Source organism: Cyprinodon tularosa, unplaced genomic scaffold (assembly GCF_016077235.1).
Source record: "Cyprinodon tularosa strain WSP-4 unplaced genomic scaffold, ASM1607723v1 ctg76, whole genome shotgun sequence".
Taxonomy (NCBI): Eukaryota; Metazoa; Chordata; class Actinopteri; order Cyprinodontiformes; family Cyprinodontidae; genus Cyprinodon; species Cyprinodon tularosa.
The window spans coordinates 1,699,739-1,722,460 of NW_024039518.1; the positions used below are offsets into that span (position 1 = coordinate 1,699,739).

General features: G+C 37.2%; 1 protein-coding gene across 1 annotated transcript; it reads left to right on the forward strand.

The window, feature by feature from the left end:
• The first annotated feature begins 1,204 nt into the window (after window positions 1–1,204).
• On the forward strand, window positions 1,205–20,754 carry mmp14a (matrix metallopeptidase 14a (membrane-inserted)). Its single transcript, XM_038270322.1, has 10 exons — window positions 1,205–1,643; window positions 12,718–12,866; window positions 13,287–13,409; window positions 13,564–13,871; window positions 13,951–14,112; window positions 16,413–16,552; window positions 16,711–16,849; window positions 16,942–17,092; window positions 19,989–20,104; window positions 20,215–20,754. Exons 1-10 carry the CDS (start codon window positions 1,566–1,568, stop codon window positions 20,520–20,522), a joined length of 1,674 nt encoding a protein of 557 aa, XP_038126250.1. The 5' UTR covers window positions 1,205–1,565; the 3' UTR covers window positions 20,523–20,754.
• The last annotated feature ends 1,968 nt before the right edge of the window (window positions 20,755–22,722 follow it).

Sequence of the window (22,722 nt, forward strand, 5' to 3'; positions counted from 1 at the left end):
GTTGAAATAATTGTCAACTAATTTGATAATTGAATGAAATCCTAGAGAGAAAGACTCCAGGCACAAGGGTTGCACCATACTAATACGTAAAACTATACATTACTATTTTAGATAAAAGGGGAATAACAAATAGCAAACAATTAAAGGCATCAAAATATTTTTAATACCATTGAAAACTCACCTTATCCAATCTTAGCATGGAGCACTATTTCTTAACAGAATCACAGATTCTATTTAATTAATAAGTGTAAAAATATAACACAATATGAGAAGATTATTAGGTTGTTTGAGGTATTATTCTTTTAATGTGCAAATAATCTAGAAATTTAAAGTTAAAAAAAGCAAAAAATATGCAAACAACAATTGTATTTGGTATTTATACCCCGCCAAATTAGCATTGTTTCTGATTACAGTGTTTGAGTATTGATGCTTTTCAGAGTATCAACACTTTAAAAAGCCTACTATTAAAAACCTAAACTTACGCTTAAAACATAGCGTAAGTAAAATATAAACATTTTCCATTTAAGATTACAAATCTTCTTTTTTATGCTATATAAAATATAATTGCATCTACATGTATGTTTGTTTTCCTTTTTTTCCATTTACAATTATTATTATTATTTTTTTTTTGCCAAAGGCTTCAGAGAAGACACACTGGCTTTTTGCCTCTTCCTGCACTGAATTTATCTTTTAAATGTGTATTCAATGTATTCTTTTTTGCTAAATAAACTAAATAAACTAATTCGGTAGGGGGCACACGGAACATGAGGAAGAAGGTGTCTTGCTCATATAAGCTTTAAAAAAAAAAAAAAAAAAAAGCATCAGGGCACATTTCTCCAGATTAATCCTCCCTAGTGTGAAGCATGGTGGTGCCAGCATCATACTGTGGGGATTGTTTTATTCTAAAGGAACATGACAGCTGATCAGAGTTGATAGAATGATGGGCTGAGGTAAATCTAAGGAGAAAAATTTAAAAAGGGGAATAAAATTAAAAGTCTAAAATTACAGCAAGAGCTGAACACCCCTGATCAAAATATAAATATCAGTTTGGAGATTATAATGAATAAAATCTGCTCTAATACAGGGAAAGTATGTCAGCGTGTGTTGATGCTGGGTGATGTGAAGTAAACCCGATATTCAATAAGTAAAGTGTCCAAATGACATGCGCACATCTGGAGGAGGACCTTCAGGGAAAATCCATCTGCCTCCTTCACTCGTCGTCCACAAGCTGCTGGCAGCCTTGGAGAAAAGAACGGAAGCAAAACTGTGAAGCTTTTAGTTCATTTTTTGCATTGAACTACACAGCAGTTCCAGTGTCTATCTTAATGCTTTAGCGCTTCTTGGTCTGTTTGTTTTTTTCCTCCAGTTTTTGACTCCATTGGCTTTTGCGCAGGGAAAACTGTGCGCGAAAAGTTTCCATACGGATACGAGAAAATTTCCTGCCACGTTTTGAAGCAGCATCGGTCAATTTCACCATGTTTTAAACAGTCGTCGTTGTATTTTTGGGAGACTTTGTTGAAGAGAGTTTGCTGATTTTTTGTGGGAGGTATTTTCCAGTGTCCAGAATGGTGCCGCAGCTGCTCAGCTTGGCCTGCTTCATACTCTGCCTCCACTCTGTCAACGCAAATGTACTAAAAGCTGAGGTAAGCCACGCAACAAAGAAACAACTCAATATATTTACAAGAACTGTTTTACTCTTGGATCTTTACACTGTGTGCTGGGTGTTGTGGTTTTGATGTCAGTCAGGAAGTATCTGCTGAGCTGCTTTGTTCTGGGGGGGAAAAAAGGAGGGTATTGGGTTTCATCTGCCTCTTTAGACCAAATAAACTGAAGGCTTGAAGGCTGCTCTGCTGAGTGAACGTGACACTGTCATAATAAAAGGAAGCCCTGGGCTATTTGTGTTTGTCCTTTCAAATTTGTTTACTTTCAGGACTCAAACAGACCTCCACAGGTTCCTTTTAGGCTAATTTGGCTAAGTGCAAAAACAAAAGTTCAATCTGACAAGTTTATAACTCTAAATATGGGATGGATGGATGGATGGATGGATGGATGGATGGATGGATGGATGGATGGATGGATGGATGGATGGATGGATGGATGGATGGATGGATGGATGAAATGATTGGATGGATTGATGAAATGATTGGATGGATGGATGGATGGGATGGAATGATAGGATAGATGGATGGATGGATGGATGGATGGATGGATAAATGGATGGATGGATGGAATGATAGGATGGAGGGAATGATAGGATGGATGGATGGATGGATGGATGGATGGATGGATAAATGGATGGATGGATGGATGGAATGATAGGATGGAGGGAATGATAGGATGGATGGATGGATGGATGGATGGATGGAATGATAGGATGGATGGGATGGATGGAGGGAATGATCGGATGGATGGAGGGAATGATTGGATGGATGGATGGATGGATGGATGGAATTATAGGATGGATGGAATTTTGGATGGATGGATGGAATGATAGGATGGATGGAATGATTGGATGGACGGGATGGATGGATGGATGGATGGATGGATGGAGGGAATGATAGGATGGATGGAGGGAATGATAGGATGGATGGATGGATGGAATGATTGGATGGATGGAATGATTGGATGGATGGAATGATTGGATGGATGGATGGATGGATGGATGGATGGATGGAATGAGAGGATGATGGATGGATCGATTGATGGATGGATGGATGGAATGATTGGATGGATGGATGGATGGATGGATGGAATGAGAGGATGATGGATGGATGGATGGATGGATGGAATGAGAGGATGATGGATGGATGGATGGATGGATGGAATGATAGGGTGGATGGATGGATCGATTGAGGGATAGATGGATGGAATGATTGGATGGATGAATGGATGGATGGATGGATGGATGGAATGATTGGATGGATGGATGGATGGATGGAATGAGAGAATGATGGATGGATGGAAGGATGGATGGATGGATGGAATGATTGGATGGATGGAGGGATGGATTTCAAGACTGCTTGGAAACATTTAAACTGAATTGCCTTCAGTCATGGTTTGGTGTGACAGTATGGAGGGGTAGATGTGAACTATCTCCAAAAACATGCAAAAAACAGTAAAAGAAAAAAATATATAACACTTTTCAACTTTCTAGAAAAAAAAAATCACAAATGGTGACATTTACTAGTAGATAGACATTGTCAGTTCTGGCTGGACACGGGAAGCAGGATCGAGCCAAAGAAGACCTTAGTCACTGACCGCAAGTGGCTGGCATGTGAGTCAAGCCAGACAAGGTGGATAAGTCAGCCGGTTTACAAGAGGCCTGAGGCGAACACACTTATGAGTGTCTGTAAACAGCCAGAAAAACAACCTCCTTCAGGGCTGCAGGACAGAACCAGAAACCATCCCTGCAGCAACACATCTCCTCAGCTGGATGAATATGCTAGAAGCAGCCTTTCCAGCACTTATCAGATGAAGCTGGTGCTGACTGTCTGCAGATGCTGCACTCAGTGTTGATGCAGAAAGAAGAAAAGCTTTAATTACGGCTTTAGGATTACATCACTGCATGAAACCTATAATCAGTTTGATGCATCCCTGTTTGGGATGGAACGATAGAAGAAACAAATGTTCAATTGAAGGGAAGTGATGATGTTGTTTCTGTGTTTAAAGGAACAACAATCTTAATTTAGATTTAAAAAGCTGATGTGGCAGAGAAGTTTTGTGGTTTATCAACATTTCTCAACCTCAGACATTCCCTGTCTGACTTCATCGTGACGAGTAAACAAGCTTAATCCATGCTGAGTGAAAGGAGGAGCCCCACCAAGAGAGGCATTAGGCCTCCAACAGACTCAAAAAATCTAAAGGTTTTTTTTCCAGCATCTGTTTTCATTCATCGTTTTGCCTGGTGTAAGCTTTTCTCACTTAAATAAAAATGCTTAGTTGGAGCTCGTGAGCGAAGGAAGTGGTCAGCCATGAAAACAACACGTCCCATAGCAGGAAATAAACTTTTGAGATTTCCTGTTATCATTCGAAGACATATGAGTTATGATCCCAGCTGTGGATCAGAGATATGTGCCAAACACATCTGGATTTCATTGCTTTTATCACAACAGGAGCAGCTGATGATGTAGCATGAAAGGAAAGCTTTGCTCAGGATCAGGCTGCTGTCACTTTTTGAAAATAATCATCTGGAGCTGGCTTAATTGGAAACCGATGCACTTCAAGAGAAGTCTATCTTTGCACGTGTTTCAAAGAAAATTGTCCAGTTTGGTCCTGCAGAGGACATGAAAGAGAAAAGGTCTCTGCGTAGGTTTGCATTTCTGCATGATTTGGATCACAAACTGCATTCAGGTGGCTTGTGGTTCCAGGTTCTCCGCTGGTTAGATGTGCATCAGTTGTCCAGATGTGCTGACGCAAAGTCTGCCTTAAATACAGGCAAATAAAATTTTATTAAACAGCTTTATACAGCCGTGCATTAAGTCTAAACTCTCTTTTATGGAAAACGAAGCATTGGCCTAAAAATTAAAGCTAGGTTAGTCAGAGGAGATAATTTAATAGGATAATGTTGATATGTTTCAGAAGGTGTTTTAGAATAACACTGGCATGAAAAAAAAACATGTAAAAAAATATCTGCAAATGAAGCAAAGTAAAAATTTTTTATCTTTACCAGTTTTATAAACAAGGTTGTTATTATTTTTAGTATTTTTTATATAAGCAGTCTCATTCTTTTCAGCTTAAGCTAATTTTTTTAAATTTTTTTTTAGTTGAAATAAAACTTCTCTGAATGCTGTAGTTGTTTTTAACTTTGAAAAATCTTTTATCAGGGCAAATAAAAGACAGAGGATGCTTCACTTCTGAAATAAATCCAGATAAAAAATTCTGTTCTTTTTTTGATACAGTTTTACAAATTATAGAAAAAAGGTCCAATAATATTTTTTGGGTTAATATCCACTAGTGTATATTCGTGTTTTCTTGTTATAAAAAAATCCATGTGGCCTACCATTAGCTCTGCGAAAAATGACATATGGAAAAATAAACCAAATGAAAACAGCCTGTGTTTGAATAATGAAAACAAAAACATAAAACCCTCCATTTTGTAACCACCTCAACTGACACCTATCAGTAAACCAACCCATTTTATACCCATGTACTAAACTATTGTATTACTTTTTTTTCTTTGTCCATAAATGCTTCTGTATGCTGTAAAAATCATCATAAAAATCTGTACATCTCAGGTGTAAATTAATAAACTCTATGCTGATGTTCTAAGACTTTATACCACATCCTGTTTCAAATTATTTGGGTTCTGACTCCATTTGACCCCGTTCAAATTAAAGCATATAATGGTCTCTGATCAAACCAAAATAACCTCCTGCTTGTAGATATTTATTGTTAAAAAATTATAACTATATTTCTTACATCAAACATGATTCGTTTATACAAAAATACTAAAGATAGTGAATGTTTTCCTCTATTTTCTTAGAAATGTGTGTTTCTTGTTCCTCAGAAATTTCAGTTTTCATCCACTTTCTCTTTATTTTTTATTCAGATTTTCAATTCCAATTAAATCATTAACTGTGTTATTTTTTAATATCTTGCCTAGCAGTAGAATATCATTATATTCATGTATTGAAACACTTAACCAGTAAAAAGCTCATTGAAGCTTATATGAATCTTTGTGGTAGTCATCGTCAGTAATAATAATATATCAGTAATATGTTGTTATACCATATAAATTATGTTAGGATATTGAGGTGGAACTCTATTAACAAAACTTGCTCTTACTCCCGTATGATGTCGTTTTTATACTGCAACTCTATTTTACAAGGCAGACATTTATAGGGACAAATTAAAGTAGAGCAGTTCTAAACATAGTAATAAACTTTATTGATCTCATATTGGAGAAATTTACCTCTGCATTTAACCCATTCCCTTAGGGATGCAGTGGGCCGCTATCGTGGGACGCCTGGGGAGCAATCAGGGCTTATGGATCTTGCTCATAGTGGAAGTCTGTGGAAGTGGGTTTCAAACTCACAACCTCAGGATTCCAAGCTCAACCACTAAGCTGCCACTCCCCTCAAACACCTGAATCCCCTAACACATTGTAAAAATCATCAAAACATACTAAACTATGAGCAAAACTAAAAGATAAATAAAGACATATTTGATCATATATAAGAAATACTCATTGATAGAAAGAGTTGCATCTTTTTCTTTTGGTCTAAATTAGATTGTATAACCGTCTGCTTTAAATACAGCTGATTTTGGGGCAAGTTTCTTTCCATGAGGAGGAGAATATTTGCCACCATCAGTTATGAAGAATGAAGGATATTATAAGGAATGAAAGCCAAGAATAGCTTTAGGAATGAGGCTGTGCCAAAGGTCGGCACCAGGAGAGCAGACAAGCCAATGCTAGAATACAACACGGCATTTTTAAAAGTTTTAGACGAATCCCAAAACTACATGACAGACTGCGTATTTGAGCATTCAGGGATAATGTGGAGGCTTTTCTTTACCCATCCTTAGATATTATTTAAAAGTTGGGTAAAAATGTTTTGTATTTCCTTTGAAAAACATCCCTGAGAGCAAGTTAGTCAAAGATAAAAAAAAAAAAATAAAAAAAAAAAACATGTTAAATTCTTAAAGTTGTGTTTAACTGCTGTGTTTGTGCTAAAAAGTTCACAAACTCTTTTCCAAGGGAAAATTATTAGACTGTTATTTGGGCGGTAATAGTATTTGTTGTTTCACATTATGTGGAACGAATCATCAAGGAGTCTGTAGTATTTGACCTCTTTGACCAGGATGTATAAAAAAACTGGAAACCATGTTGGACGGTGTGGATGTGAGAGCTAACTAGCCCGATGATGCCAAGAAATTAAGGTAATATAAAAGTCAGCCTGAATTCTGGGTTTTTTTCCATTGGCACCGTGAAAGAGGAACGACTGACTCAGGCCCTTAAACTTAAACGCTATTCCCAACCCCTCTGTCCACTCCTCCTTAGAGAAATTTTACTTCTTTCCAATGTAACCCTGTTTTTTTTAAGATCCTTTTTTTGCTCCTCTTTATTTTATTTTGTGATGCCGTAAGATTTAGAAATACAGCTGAAAATTGTTCAGCTAATCTCTATCTCGTTTCCGATGGGATTCTTACGTTGCACAAATAGAGACTTCCCACATGTCGCCTTTTTATGGCATAGTTTTTATTTCCATAAAAAAACTGGAAAAGTGCTTGGATTTTTTTTTCTTGCTTCACATCGATAAGGCTCACAGGAACCTGTGGTTGGCTTCACATTCTTTTGAAATCAGAAAACAAGACAGTCTCATGAGAATGTTAGTAATTTGGTATTACAATAGCAGCCGCCTACATGTCAAGTGATGTGTGATAGCCAGCAGGGAAATAGCATTAGTCATGTACGCCATCATGGTCCTGGTATCATTTCTGAGGCTTTGGCATATTTCATCAGGGTTGATGAGCAGAGAGATTAGAGGGCTGTTCCTGAAGAAGGTCTCCTGATTCTCATGTTTTCCCATCTCTCAGTCATAGACTAGGTTTTTGGGATTAATATGTTATTTTAAATGATAAAAGTGAGCTGATTTTCTCTTTTTTATGTAACAAAAAGATTTTGCTGCTTAGATTTTACAGACGTAATCAAAAGTTAATTGTACATAAATTAAATTAACAAACTATTACAAATATAGCAGGTTCAGTTGTATAAATGAAGAAAAAACAAACTCATTTAATACCCTAAAGGCAAATAAAACCCCAGTCTATTAATCTAAAGTTGTAATCAGTAACTTCCAATTAATGAAAAGATAATTTTAGAGGAGTGATGTTAATTAGTGTAAATATTAACTAGAAAAAAAAAAACACTTTTATGGGTGAAGGGGCAGCCTGGTTGTTTTGGCATAGGGCTTGGAATCCTGAGGTTGTGAGTTCGAAACCCACTCCCACAGATTGCCACTATGGGTGTCTGAGCAGTACCCTTAACCCCTGATAGCTCCCTGGGTTCTGCACAGAGGCAGCCCACTGCTCCCCAAACGGGATGTGTTAAAAGCAGAAAGTTAATTTCTCCATTGTGAAATCAATTAGCTTCAATTCTTATTTTTTATTTTAGAAAAAATAAAACTGGTCTTATGCAATAAAAATGTACATATGTTGGGAAAAAGGGTTTATAGTTTAACTTAAGCAGAAAACTTGCTGTAATCTAGAAAAAGGAGTGTGGAAGTATATAGATATTTAGATGGATTAAGCAAACCAGACTGTAAGCCAGCCATTTAAAGTCTCTAACGCAGCTTTAAAACCAAGATAATTAAAAGATGGTAGGAAATTTCCATGGTTTTCTAACTGTGAGTCAAGTGTCATGGCTTTACATTATATTGATATAAAGTGAAAATCTAAGATGGAAATCTTTAAAAATATGTATGCTTCTACATAAACCAAAAAACACATCAGATATTCTTTATTTATACTGAATCTTATTTGCATAAAAAATGCCATCCATACATTTGATTGTTACTTTCAGTTCCATCAACTGTCCTGCACATCTTAGAAGAGTCCCTGCTTGCATCTGTACATCAGATTGGACTTTTTTCATGCTGGTGCATTATATATATCCAGACCACATGCCAGAGTAAGACCCAGGGTTGTGTTTACCAAACTAGCAGCCAGCTCTTTGACCACACATGGCTGTGTAGTAAGCTATCTGGCCAACAATGGCAGCCATGTAGAAGTCTGGATAAATAGGAGCTTTGATGGAGGCTGCTGGGAGTTCCAGAGAAGGGGGAGGATGCTGGGATACCTGGAAGGCCAACCGGAGGTGGCGGCGGTGTGCAGAGTAGTTTGGGAGCAGTGGAGAGAAGTGGAGGTCTTGATGGTTTGTGGGAAGGGTGTTTTTATAGAAGCGGACACGTCATCAGACTGGAGCCACAGGACACACTAGGTGCAGTCAGCTCGGAGACAGAGAAAGTAAACGTGTTAGAGTCAGTGGATGAATTAGATTTAGTAGGTGCTTAAATAATCCTGAGAAATCCCGGAGAACTTGTTAGACTGAATAAGTAGAGTGGGAGAGAGAAGGGGGATTAGGTGCCCCTCTGCAGCCTATCATAAATGAACCTTGTTCTCTGGCCTCGCTTCCCACCACATGACTAACAGTAGCTGTGTGTGCACAGGTTGTGTACTCTTTGGCCTGATAGTTCAACCCAGTTTCTACATTTCCATCCACTTCCCTCCTGCTTCACTTTTTTTTGTTTTTGGAGATGAGCCTGAAGAGAAAAGCAGCACATATGGTGGAAAAAGGGTAATAGCTGAGGTTTAGATGATGCTAAAGAAAGCATTCATCGGAATCCCATCAATTAATTTGTGGCAAAGATGCAAATATGTGTTAACTCAGTGGAAAGACAGCACAAACCTGGCTTTAATGGAAAAATGACAAATGCAACTTAAAGAAAACAGTATAGGGAACACAGAAAACAAGTGGAAGATAGTGCTCTGAGATCAGCAGTGCCTGCATCAGGAAAGCAGAAAACAATGAGTAAAGATAGATGATACATTGACCGAACCATATATTTGTGCAATATTAGCAGTTTTTTTTTTTTTTTTTGTATTTGTATCAGCAGATGCATGCATGCATTAGCCAATGCACAAGTGCATTCAGCAGCCATGCTTTTAGATGGTGTGGAGTGCACTCATTTCCACTCCCGTCTATTTTAAAAAAATTTGTAATTTTTTGTTTGATTTGTTACTAGATATTTCTATTTTCTTAAAATTGAGACCTGTTTTACATTTGTTATTATTGTGCCATTTTTATCATGTAATCGGAGGAAGAAAAAGCAATATTGGAGCAAAGAATCAGCTAAAAAATATTGTCGATACATATCAGGGGTCAGGTAGACTTATTTAAAGTAATCAGTATATGCATCAACCTTAAACAAAATTGTATAGATTGATCTCTAACATAAACTTTCAAATATATAACAGGAGCTACAATGAAATGGTGTAAATCAAAGCATAATCATCTATTAATATAGAAGAATCAAAGTTTAGACATAAATTATACACTGAAAAAGATAAAGCAATCGTTTTTGCATCTAGTTAATAATATTGAGTTACTTCAACGCAATAGTTTCATGTTAGCAGGGTAGGACATGAAACAATGAAGGAAATAAATATGATTTAGTAGATACCAAAAGTTGTTGCATTATTTTTTTCAGGGTATTAAGACTTTTTTTTAAAACGGATATTCATAGGCACTATCTTTCCAGGCCGACTAAGTCTGCATTCATACTCAAATAATGGATAAATATTTTCTTCTCTAGATGTTCAAAACTAATGGAGATACTTCAAAAAACTTGTAGTTTAACTAGAAAGAAAGGTGTCTTTAAGGCAAGGCAAGGCAAGGAAAATGATTTGTATAGATCAATTCGGTACAAGACAATGCAAAGTGCTTTACATGATTAAAATATAGGAAAATAAAACAGAATCAGAGCAAGTAGAAGAAACAAAAATAAATAAATAGAAGAAAGAACATTAAAAGCAGTTGGACTAAAGAAAATAAAGAAAAAATGAACTAATGATGTTTCAGTTAAACTTTTTAACCAGAACAGTCGAAGGCAATCCTAAACAGATGTGTTTTTAGTCTTGATTGAAAGGAACTTTAAGTCGCGTTAACTAGAAGTTCTAAGACACACCGCACTTTTCAGATTATACTTTTAGGCTCGCTGAGTCCTGACTGTTCCTGGGGGTGGCTAATTCTACATTTCTTTGAATCTGAAACTCTTTTCTTCTTTGGCTGTTTCTTGGTAGACCACCAACAGTAAACTGTGGAAAATAAGCCTAACCATTGTATGTGTGAACAAAAATAGTTGTGGTTAAAGCTGACACGTAGACACAGGACAGCCGACAAAGATGGTAGCTGGTACAGCTTAAGGTCAAGCTTTGAAGAACTCAAATGTTGCTGAAATGTTCATTTTTCCACCATCAACCAGCCCAGTTTTCTTTGGCAAGGATTGTCTAGACAGATTTCTGGGTCATCGTGACTAAAATGACATCAGTGTTTGCTGAGTGTGTGTTTTATTTGGCTTTGGTTCTTCTGTCTCCTTCTAACCCACAATAAAGTCTCTCTCAACAAGTTTAATATCATCACAGGAACATTTTATAAGCCGTGTCGCTTTAAAGAGTTTGTAAACAGGGTTAGGTCTGAATCACAAGAGGAATAAGGTTATAAATCAAGCATTCTTAGTTATATGCTGGTGTTGGTTATAAGCTGTTACAACACTTTGTTTGCTTGCATCCTCATGAAGTTTGCATAATTAATTTGAGTTGAAAAAGCAGGACCAGACCAATTCTGAGATGCTCAAAGTTGAAACCAAACTCCTCTATAGCTGCAAAAGAACATAAATGTCATTTCTAGCATATGATTGATTTACCAAAAAGGCACACATTTAGACAAAGAACTATTGTACCAGCATAAAGTAAGAAAAATATTGTGATATAAGTTTTGGTCGTACTATCCAACTCTAATTTAGTCGTTTGTTGATGTGTAAAACTTATTTGCAATCATTTTCGAAAACAGGACTACCGTTTCCAAATATGGTGACATATATGCTAATATATATAACCCAACAAAATGAGTCAATAGCATTTAAAAGACAGGGGATCTGTGTGCATTTTCTCAGATTTTTTTGTATTTCTTCTGCTTTTAAGACATAAATGAGTTTGAAGATTTAATCCTAGGATTAAAAAAAAAATCACTGTTTCTCTATATGTATATGGTGACATAGTGTGATTTATTTATATGTTGTTATTAATTGCAGACCTTCATTTGTGTTTGTTTTGGTCAATCAGGATTTTGCTTTTTTTTCTCATTTTGGTAACTGAAGCAAGTGGGTCCTTCTGTGCTATAGATGTTGTTCTTGGCACTTTTGCAACATCCTGGATGCTGATGCAATAGCTTTGGTAGGCTGTCCACTGATTGGGAGTTTTCCTTATTGCATGCTATTAATTAGATCAGTGTATTTCCCTTAAAAGCCTTAGAAATTACTTTGTAATCTATTCCAACTAAATAGATTTTAATTACTTTGTTTCTGGTCTGTTTTTGAACAGCTTAAGATTGGGGAATGGAGTGTTGCTTTTTAAGACCTTTTGGTCGGCTTCGTCTTGTCAGGCAGATTTCAATAAAGCTTGTTCCATAGAACAAGAAGATCCTGGTTGAGAATCCCAGCATTGATTCTTTCCATGTGGATTTTTCAGGGTTTTCCTTTGAAACCGTCGATTAACTCAGAGTACACTGGCTTCTCTTGAAGTCCAAAAGAGATTACTTTTATTACTCTAAGTTTTCCTTAAGTGTGTATGCAGGATCATTTGTCTGGATGTTTTCCCTGTGGTGAATAGGGGGTCTAGGGATCTGCCTCTTGCCCAATAATCACTAGAGGAATCCATCAGACGTGTGACACAGCAAGTAAACAGGGATGGATAGCTGGATCATGCCTGGTTGTAACTAGTGATATAGAATTTTTAAATTATGATTTAACCAGGGTTTCAAATACTCCTCCTGCATCTGTTGAAAGTTTAGGGATTTGTGTCAACTCAAATAAAAAGGGAGATTATTATTTTCCTTCATTGAAATCAGTTTGATATTCATTTTGTAATGAAGTGAAAGAGGTTTTTGTCTAATCAGTCCTTCTCCCCTCTTTGCTGTCTTGTTGATGCCTCCCTTTGTAGGCATGGTTGCAGCAGTATGGCTACCTGCCTCCTGGTGATGTCAGAGCCCAGGCCATCCGCTCTCCCAAGTCTATTGAAACAGCGATCTCAGCCATGCAGAGGTTTTACGGACTGACTGTCACTGGAACCATAGATACCAACACCATAGAGTAAGTGCTCCCTGATTACCAGTCGTTCAGAGATGTATTGCGTATTTTCTTTTAAAAAGTCATCTTGTCTTGAAGCCTTAAAGATGTACTTAGATGCGTTTATCATATCCATATATTAAATCAGAAAGTAGATGAATGGCTTCTTTCCGCTTAATTAGATTTTTTTCTTTTCTATTTCAAGTTAGTTGGTGATACTGAGCATTTTAGGCGATAAAACATAATTAAAAACCAAAATAAAATTATTTTCTTGTAAAATAACGACATCTGTAAGTCTTTGTAGAGCTGATAATCAGAACAATTTACGGGTTGCGAAAAAAAACAACTGGGAAAGTCTAGACCAAGAATGAATTTAGTTGTGTTTTTAAATCAGTTTAAATCATTTAATTATTAGAGGTGTAATTTTATTTATGCCTTTTGCAGAGCCATGAGTCGGCCGCGCTGTGGAGTCCCAGACAAGTTTGGTCCAGAGCTGAAAACTAACCTGAGGAGGAAGAGATATGCGAGGCAAGGTCTGAAGTGGGACAAGTCTGAGGTCACTTTCAGGTCAGGAGCTACATTCATTATCTTCTTTATATGTTTGGTGCAAATACGGATATCTTGGTGATTAAGGTCAATAAAACGCCCCTAAATAAAATATCTAATGAACAATTTTCAGGTATTATGTCTGAAACCATTCCTGCTTTGCTTTCCTTCACAGCATAGAGAACTACACCCCCAAAGTGGGTGAAAGAGCCACATATGAGGCCATCCGAAAGGCCTTCAAGGTGTGGGAGAACGCCATCCCCCTCACCTTCAGAGAGATCCCCTTCAGCCAAATCAGGGGCAAAGTTGACAAGTATGCAGACATCATGTTGTCCTTTGCCGACGGTTTTCACGGGGACAGCACGCCGTTTGATGGAGAGGGTGGCTTCCTGGCACACGCTTACTTCCCTGGTAATGGCATCGGTGGAGACACACACTTTGACCTGGCTGAACCGTGGACCACAGGGAGAGTGGATCAGGGAGGTAAGACAGAAACAAGGTGCTCCTGCTTTACAAATGAAATACATCACTCCATCTCACAGCATTTTATCATTCTCTATAGGGAATGATGTGTTTCTGGTGGCGGTCCATGAGCTCGGTCATGCTCTGGGTCTGGAGCACTCAGACGACCCTTCAGCCATCATGGCTCCCTTCTATCAGTGGTTCGAAACTGAAAACTTCCAGCTGCCGGACGATGACCGCAGAGGCATCCAGGCTATCTATGGTTGGTGGTTTGTTGACAGAATGATGCACTTTTCAGTTAATATTCAGAATATTAAAAAAAAAATCTATATATTATATATAAATGGAAAACATTTCTATCTCACCGTCTAATCCTTGTGTCTCCTTTTCTCCTGTTGCTTTTCTCCCTGTGTTATTCCCTCCTTGCCCCTCTTACTTTATTTCTCACCTTCTGTCTCTTTTTGTTTATTTCTTTCTTTCTCTCTTTATTTTATGTGCACTAATTAGTGACATTTGCAGAATCTTTGGAGAAGGAGCAGTCTTTTAGTTTTGAATTTTCATAAGGCATGAAAGTTAAAAAGGATGATACCTTGGTAAAACTAAACTGACAATTTACTGGGACAGGAAAAATAAGCTTGAAGATGAACCAATAACTAATTATGTAAACGCTTTTTAAGAGTTTGGTTAGAGTGAGAGTAATGTTAGAATATAAATACTACAGGTGCTGGTCATAAAATTAGAATATCATGAAAAAGTAGATTGATTTCAGTAATTCCATTTAAAAAGTGAAACTTGTATATTATATTCATACATTACATACAAACTCATATATTTCAGATGTTTATTTTGTTTAATTTTGATGATTACAAATGACAACAAATGAAAATCTCAAATTCATCATATCAGAAAATTAGAATATTGTGAAAAGGTTCAAAATTGATGGCCCCTGGTGCCACACTCTAATCAGCTAATTAACTCAAACCACCTGCAAAAGCCTTTAAATGGTCTTTCAGTCTAGTTCTATAGGCTACACAATCATGGGGAAGACTGCTGACTTGACAGTTGTCCAAAAGACGACCATCGACACCTTGCACAAGGAGGGCAAGACACAAAAGGTCATCGCTAAAGAGGCTGGCTGTTCACAGAGCTCAGTGTCCAAGCACATTAATAGAGAGGCGAAGGGAAGGAAAAGATGTGGTCGAAAAAAGTGTACAAGCAAGAGAGATAACCGCACCCTGGAGAGGATTGTGAAACAAAACCCATTCAAAAATGTGGGGGAGATTCACAAAGAGTGGACTGCAGCTGGAGTGAGTGCTTCAAGAACCACCACACACAGACGTATGAAAGACATGGGTTTCTGCTGTCGCATTCCTTGTGTCAAGCCACTCTTGAACCACAGACAGCGTCAGAAGCGTCTTGCCTGGGCTAAAGAGAAACAGGACTGGACTGCTGGTGAGTGGTCCAAAGTCATGTTCTCTGATGAAAGTAAATTTTGCATTTCCTTTGGAAATCAAGGTCCCAGAGTCTGGAGGAAAAGAAGAGAGGCACTTCATCCACGTTGCTTGAAGTCCAGTGTAAAGTTTCCACAGTCAGTGATGGTTTGGGGTGCCATGTCATCTGCTGGTGTTGGTCCATTGTGTTTTCTGAGGTCCAGGGTCAACGCAGCCACATACCAGGAAGTTTTAGAGCACTTCATGCTTCCTGCAGCTGACCAACTTTTTGGAGATGCAGATTTCATTTTCCAACAGGACTTGGCACCTGCACACAGTGCCAAAGCTACCAGTACCTGGTTGAAGGACCATGGTATCCCTGTTCTTAATTGGCCAGCAAACTCTCCTGACCTTAACCCCATAGAAAATCTATGGGGTATTGTGAAGAAGAAGATGCAATACACCAGACCCAACAATTCAGAAGAGCTAAAAGCCACTATTAGAGCAACCTGGGCTATCATAACACCTGAGCAGTGCCACAGACTGATCGACTCCATGCCACGCCGCATTGCTGCAGTAATACAGGCCAAAGGAGGCCCAACTAAATACTGAGTGCTGTACATGCTCATACTTTTCATGTTCATACTTTTCAGTTGGCCAACATTTCTATAAATCCTTTGTTTTTATTGGTCTTCAGTAATATTCTAATTTTCTGATATGATGAATTTGAGATTTTCATTTGTTGTCATTTGTAATCATCAAAATTAAACAAAATAAACATCTGAAATATATGAGTTTGTATGTAATGTATGAATATAATATACAAGTTTCACTTTTTAAATGGAATTACTGAAATCAATCTACTTTTTCATGATATTCTAATTTTATGACCAGCACCTGTATTTCAAAATGGATAAGTTGGGGGTTCTGAAACAACATTTGGATTGTAAGGGTATTCTGTTTATTTTAAATGAGTCATTAAAAATTAAAGTCTTTCTTTTTACCTCAAATTTCCTTTATATCTTTTTGCATTTCCTCTCTTTCCTTACTTCTTTCCTTCCCTCCATCATCTGTCAAGTTTCACCTAAAGTCAGGGAATCTATTAAACTATTTCTCATTTATTTCTTCACAGGTGTTAAATCTGGAGTCCCCCCTCCTCCCCCTCGTCCCACAAGGCCGTCTAAGCCTGACAAGCCTGATGAAGGCCCTGACATCTGTGAGGGACACTTTGACACCATCGCCATCCTGAGAGGGGAGAAGTTTGTATTTAAGGTACAGGAAGCATTTTATTCCTGTTTTTAAAGCCATAGATGTAATTTCAAACTCTCACTTATTCTGGTTCCTTTAAACATCACCAATAGCAACAGTAGGATCATATTTAATGACAGAAAAGAAAACAAAATGAACCTCTATTTATCTGTCTTTTGCAGGACAAGTGGTTTTGGCGTCTGCGTAATGACAAGGTCTTACCCGGGTACCCCCGACCCACTGCTCAGTTTTGGAAAGGCCTTCCTTCAAACATCAATGCAGCTTATGAGAGGAGCGATGGAAAGTTTGTCTTCTTTAAGGGTAAAGAAAACAACAAAAAGCAGATGTAGGATAGATTTACTCTTGACTTCTACTCTTTATTTTCTTTAACTGTGTTGATTTTTGTTGTCTAGGTGATAATTACTGGGTTTACAGTGAAGCCACCTTGGATAAGGGTTACCCAAAGAGACTGAAAGAGCTTGGCCCTGACCTACCCAGAGACAAGATTGATGCTGCTCTCTTTTACACCCCAACAGGACAGACGTACTTCTTCAAGGGAACTCAGTGAGTTTATCCCTGTTTTTAAGGGTCCTTTTGTGTGTTTCCAGTGAAGGTGAAACTTAAGAAAACTCTTTTTTTTATATATATTTTTGAATATCAACCATATGGATAGCCCTCCCTGCTAAATATCTGGATTCATATTTTTTTGCTGCAGATTAATCTCCCTGAAATGTTATTTTGCTTATAAATGTGAGACATTATGAAAGGATGGTTGCTCCTAAAAAAATTGTTTACAGTAAACGCAGCTAAGCTTTTTTTGTTTGCAAATTTTATGTAGGGACTTTTTAACAGTAATCCATCACTTCCTGTTTTACTGAAGTATAAATATGATCTAGCACTGCGGTCCATTGCTGTTCCAACTGTCAGATATACTGGATGAGGGCCTGTATTTATGCTGTCACTGCATACAGTGAGCAAGATGGTCAGGAAAGACGAAAGAAAACAATTAGTGTCAGAAAGCTGATGCATAGATTGACCTCTTGGAGTTAGAAGATCTTTATATTTAACATCAGACCAATAAAAAGATAATTACTAGGGGAAAACAATATTTCACTTCTGCTATGACATTTGTAAATGTGCAGAGCCCTTTAAATGCTGTAGGAAATGGATCAGGTCCTTAAGAGCTTTTCGTTAAAGCTGGACATACACTGTACGATTTTTTTTTTTGCCCTTTTTCGGCCAATTCTCCAGTCGTGTGAGAATGTATCGATCAGGCCGAGTTTCAGCCTCATAGTGCGTCCTGCATCGTGTAGTATATAGGGGGGTAATGGAGGGGTGATTAGCCTCTCAGGACCACCTCCCGATTAGGAATCGTAAGGTCGGGAGAAAAACAACATTTTTTTACATTCAGTCGGCGTTCGTAAGGTGTTGGTGGACAAATCCTCCTGTTGAAGCAGAGCTACGACTGCTATGTAGGGCAGTGCATCGGTGGGCCTGTTTCTCTCCCAAATACCATTGAAATCATGTTAGGACACAAGTTATCATGCATCCTTTCAAACAGCAGGTCATTTTAAATAGGTCAATCTCACCTGAAATCACGTCCAGCGTACTGAAGCACTACAGTGCTGTTGTGAATGCATAAGGAGCCCGGTCACCGTTCTGTCCCACATAAAAGAACCAAAATGGTTTTGTTGGTATTGTTGGGTTAATGGATGCACAAACAAAACAGTAAAGAAAACAGTAAAGAAAAGTTTCCATTATATGCAGAGAAAGAGAGGAAGTCAATGTGAGCAAGCATTAGCAAAAGTGGCGAAGTAATATCTAGAGAAAGCACAAGCTATCTAATCCCGTACAGATTTGCTCCAATTACTTTATCATTGGTATGGAAATTTTGAAATGTTTAAAAAAAAAGTGCCTGTTGCTAAAAAAAAAAAAATGTAAAGCTACATCCACATAAACAATGGAGATAAGGGGAAAAATTGTCTAATTTTTTCATCTTAATGCACACTTTTGTTACTTTCTTGTAAAAAAAATTCTTATTGTGTTCATTTTTAATTTTGAAACAGTAAATAAAGACTAGAGACATGTTTAGAGCTGATCTAGGCAAATAATGGTTATTTAAATAGTAAAACAATACAGACATTTATAACTGAAAAAGCTTCTTGGATGGGAAGTGAAACGTCTTCAGACTTGAAAAACAGCAGTTTGTTTTTTTACTTTTTTTACTTTCTTGGAAAACAAAACGGTTTACTTACCCTGCATTTTCCATTCAAAGTGCGTAACTCTGTAATAAACAAAGGAGCCATATTTTCTTTTTCAAAGGGGCTACATTGTCTAAGGCTGTTCGCAGGCAACTAGGTACCATCAACAAAATCATCAATTTGTGAAGGAAAATAAATTAAAGCTACAGTGTGTAATAATTACAGGGATATACAGTCAGAAATGTAATATATTATACATAACTATGTTATTTATCATCATCTACGAGCTCAGCCTCTTAACCTTAATATTTGCGTTGCCTTAGAATTCGTTATTTATAATTACATAGGAGAAGTAATCCTGAAGGTTATTAAAAAGTGGTCAGAGAGGACAGGGTTGTAAGGAAATACTGTTATTTCTGCACATTCAATGCCATATGTCAGCCTAAAGTCCAAAGTATGAAGATGAGAATGTGTGGGACTACTCACATTTTAAACAAAGCTAATCAGGTCTAAGATAGCATTAAAAGATGCATTTAAGCTATCAACTTCAATATCGGCATAGATGTTAAAATCCCTGTTAAAATGACCTTGTCAAGTGTTTAGCACCAATCAGATTGGAACTTTGAAAACTCATTTAAAAATTTGATTAAAGACCTGGTGGGCAATACAAAGTTACAAACAAAAGATGTTTTTCTCCTTTGCAGTTTGGAAAAGGGAAGTAATAAATGTTCAAAAGAGTTGTAACTATTAAGTCTTTAGACTGATCAGTAAGTCAGACTGTTGCTATTCCTACCTCCTTGCCCAGAATTTCTGGGTATGTGAAAATTCAAATAACTAGAGGGTGTGGCCTCATGTATGCTCAAATAATCCTCTTGCTGCAGCCAAGTTTCTGTAAAACCTCTTTCCAACTGGAAAAAGCATATTAAACCGGGTTTTTCAAACATGGGTCGAGCCGCTAACAATCGGCATTTGGCTCCCGTCCCACTGGCAGAAAAAGCTGTGTCTAACTCCTCACTGGCAAGCTGCGTAACCTCTGTCCCCCCGCAGCTGCGTGTCTGGTGACACCATCACGCTGGGTTAGGCTTGATGATGAAGGGTAGGGGGAAAGGGGAATGCATTCGGATTCATTGTAAATGTCTCTTTAATCCCTTTAACTCATTTGATTTCAAAACATTAACAGTTGTTTTTACATACATACATCTGTTAAAGCCATAGTTGTTTTTTCAATGTTAATAGCTCATTATTACTGTTCCATGTAGATACTACCGCTACAACGAGCAGACTCGCCAAGTGCATACGGGCTATCCAAAGCCCATCAGCAAGTGGAGCGGAGCCCCAGATAACATTAAAGCCGCCTTCATGAGTGAAGATAGTTGTAAGTTTTTTTTATCTATTTGCAGGCATTTTACTATAAAGGAATAAAATAAATGTGTCCTCAATTTTGACTGATCACATGTAACCAATTTCATTGTCTGTATTGTTTAGCTTACACCTACTTCTACAAGGCTAATAAGTACTGGAAGTTCAACAACCAGCACATGAAGGTGGAGTCTGGCTACCCCAAGTCGGTGCTGCGTGACTGGATGGGCTGTGACAGCGAGGAGCCCAAGAAGGGTCGGACGGTGATCATCATCGAAGAAACGGAGGGAGGATCCTGGGTGGCGGGCGTGGTGATTCCTCTTCTCCTGCTGGTGCTTGTGCTGCTCACGCTAGGAGCACTTTTGTTCTTCAGGAAGTACGGCACGCCCCGACGCCTCCTCTACTGTCAGAGATCGCTGCTGGACAAGGTGTAGACGGACCGCCGGGTGACTGAGAGACAGACTGCACAGATGGACAGAGTGAAAGACAGGAGGATCATGAAAAAACTTAGAAAGCAAAGAGGACTGAAACTTGATGGTGAGAAGAGGAGAAAGATGCAACTGTGGGAAAGAATGACTGAGGGAGAGGGGGGATTAAAGGGGGACAACATGTTGGGAGGTTTGCAAGTGCCACAAAAAAAGCCCATGAAACTGAAATCAGGAAATTATATATATATATATATATATATATATATATATATATATATATATATATATATATATGTATTTTGAGTATTTACATGTTTTGTTTGAGTTTAGAAATTCAGACTTACATTAGGAAGGCAAGCGTTCGATAGACCCATTCCTCATCAGCAATTTCCTTAAAAACTCCCCCCAACCCTTCATTTTTATCTCGACGACTCCAGCTGAACTGCTGCCTGATTCATCTTGCATTCAGAGTACTTTTTTCTTTTTAACTTTCCTCAGAAGTAAAATTAAAGTCTTAAAATAAAACCCGTAATACAAATTAAGCACAAAATGACTTTATTAGGTGTTTTATCCAATCAGTATTCCATCCAATCAGATATAGAAATACAGTTGAAACCAGATTCTTAATACTTTATATGATTGACAAACCTTTTCTCTGACATATTAAGCTGAAGTTATTTATGTTTTAGGTCAGTTTGGATTAACTCATTATAATCATAGTGGTGTAGTTAAATATTTTTATTTTTATTTAAGAAGTCTGCCTCCTCTTCTTAAGTATTTTGGATCTCCCAAATGTTTTGGATCTCCCATAATCCTCTTAAAGTAGATTGCTGGGATTTTTGCCCATTTCTCTTGAAAGAACTGGTGTAACTGAGTCAGGAATACATTTTTGACCTCAGCCAACACATTTTCCAGTGGACTCAGACCAGGGAATAATCAGAGCTGCTGTAAAATGTGGACTTTTTTCTCTTAAACAACTTTGTGAATAAGCCAGTTAGTAATAAAATAAATGGAATATAAATATATATTAGGGCTGAAACAATTGTTATTAATCGATTATTAAAATAATCTTCAACGATGCTACGATGACCTTTTGCAGGTGATACAGGTGCTCATATTATCTTAGTCAGCCAATCAAAACACTGCATGTGTAATCTTTTCCATTTTGTCGGCCTGCAGCCAGAAAGTCACAGGGGATATTGTTATTTATGATGCCAATAATATTTTATTCAATCTCAAAAATAGTCTGATGCTAAACCAGAAAAGATTGTCATATTCAATGGGTGATTGATTAATGTTTTTGACCATTTTAGAGACTTGTTTGTGCCCCCACTTTAACTTCCTGCTTGCTATACTGTATTTAGAGGTTGTTGACAAATTTATATTTTTTCCACTTTATGTCATATATGGCTAAATAATGTATATTTAGCTTCATCTGACCACAGGAAACATGTCCAACAATGTAATCTATTGGGGTCATGACTTCTTCTTTACTGAGTGGCCTTTTAGACCATTCTAAAAGCTAATGCCACACTTACTTTATTCCATGATTTAGCAAATATTAAAAACACTGGTAAAACTAACTGCCCTGAAACTAAATATAAACAGTTTTGTGGTTTTTTTTTTAGAAAATATAGATTATTATCTGGTTTCAACTGTAAGTATCTGGTTCAGATTTTAAAGGTAAATTTTCCTAGACTTAATGTCTTACAAGTTTGTCATATTGTTTTAAAAGATTCTTTGTTTAAAAAAAACTGTCAAAAGAAGGTACAAAAATAGTTTTTGTTTTGTTACTGAGGTTGTTCTTCATTTACTCTGTTCTCTTTTTTGTGATAAAAAAATGCTCATTTTTTTAAGTTTTATATATTGGTTATATTTGTAAAAGATAAATGGTTTTAATGGAGTTGTGTTTAACAGCTTATCATTTATGGACATCAGTCATACTTTATATGAGAAGAAAAAACAGAAGAAAAAATGTCTGAAAGCAAAAAAGAAAAGATGCTTATGCCGGTTAAAATATCATTTTTTTTTATGTCTGTAAAATGTGTTTCTTATTGAAGACATTTAAATGTGCAGAGAAAAATGACTCAGTGCAAGCAGTTAGATGGAAAATTCATTTTTAATTGTGATGCTTTAACTTGAAATGCCCATGCTTTGCTCTTTAACATGAGCAGAGCTAATAACGGTTTCCACAATACGGTGCAAT

Bases quoted from the DNA above. Each gene is read 5' to 3' on its own strand.
- mmp14a (XM_038270322.1), top strand. From the start codon at position 1,566: ATGGTGCCGCAGCTGCTCAGCTTGGCCTGCTTCATACTCTGCCTCCAC. The intron at 1,644-12,717 runs GTAAGCCACGCA...CTCCCTTTGTAG, and splicing joins CAAATGTACTAAAAGCTGAG to GCATGGTTGCAGCAGTATGG. The intron at 13,872-13,950 runs GTAAGACAGAAA...CATTCTCTATAG, and splicing joins AGGGAGAGTGGATCAGGGAG to GGAATGATGTGTTTCTGGTG.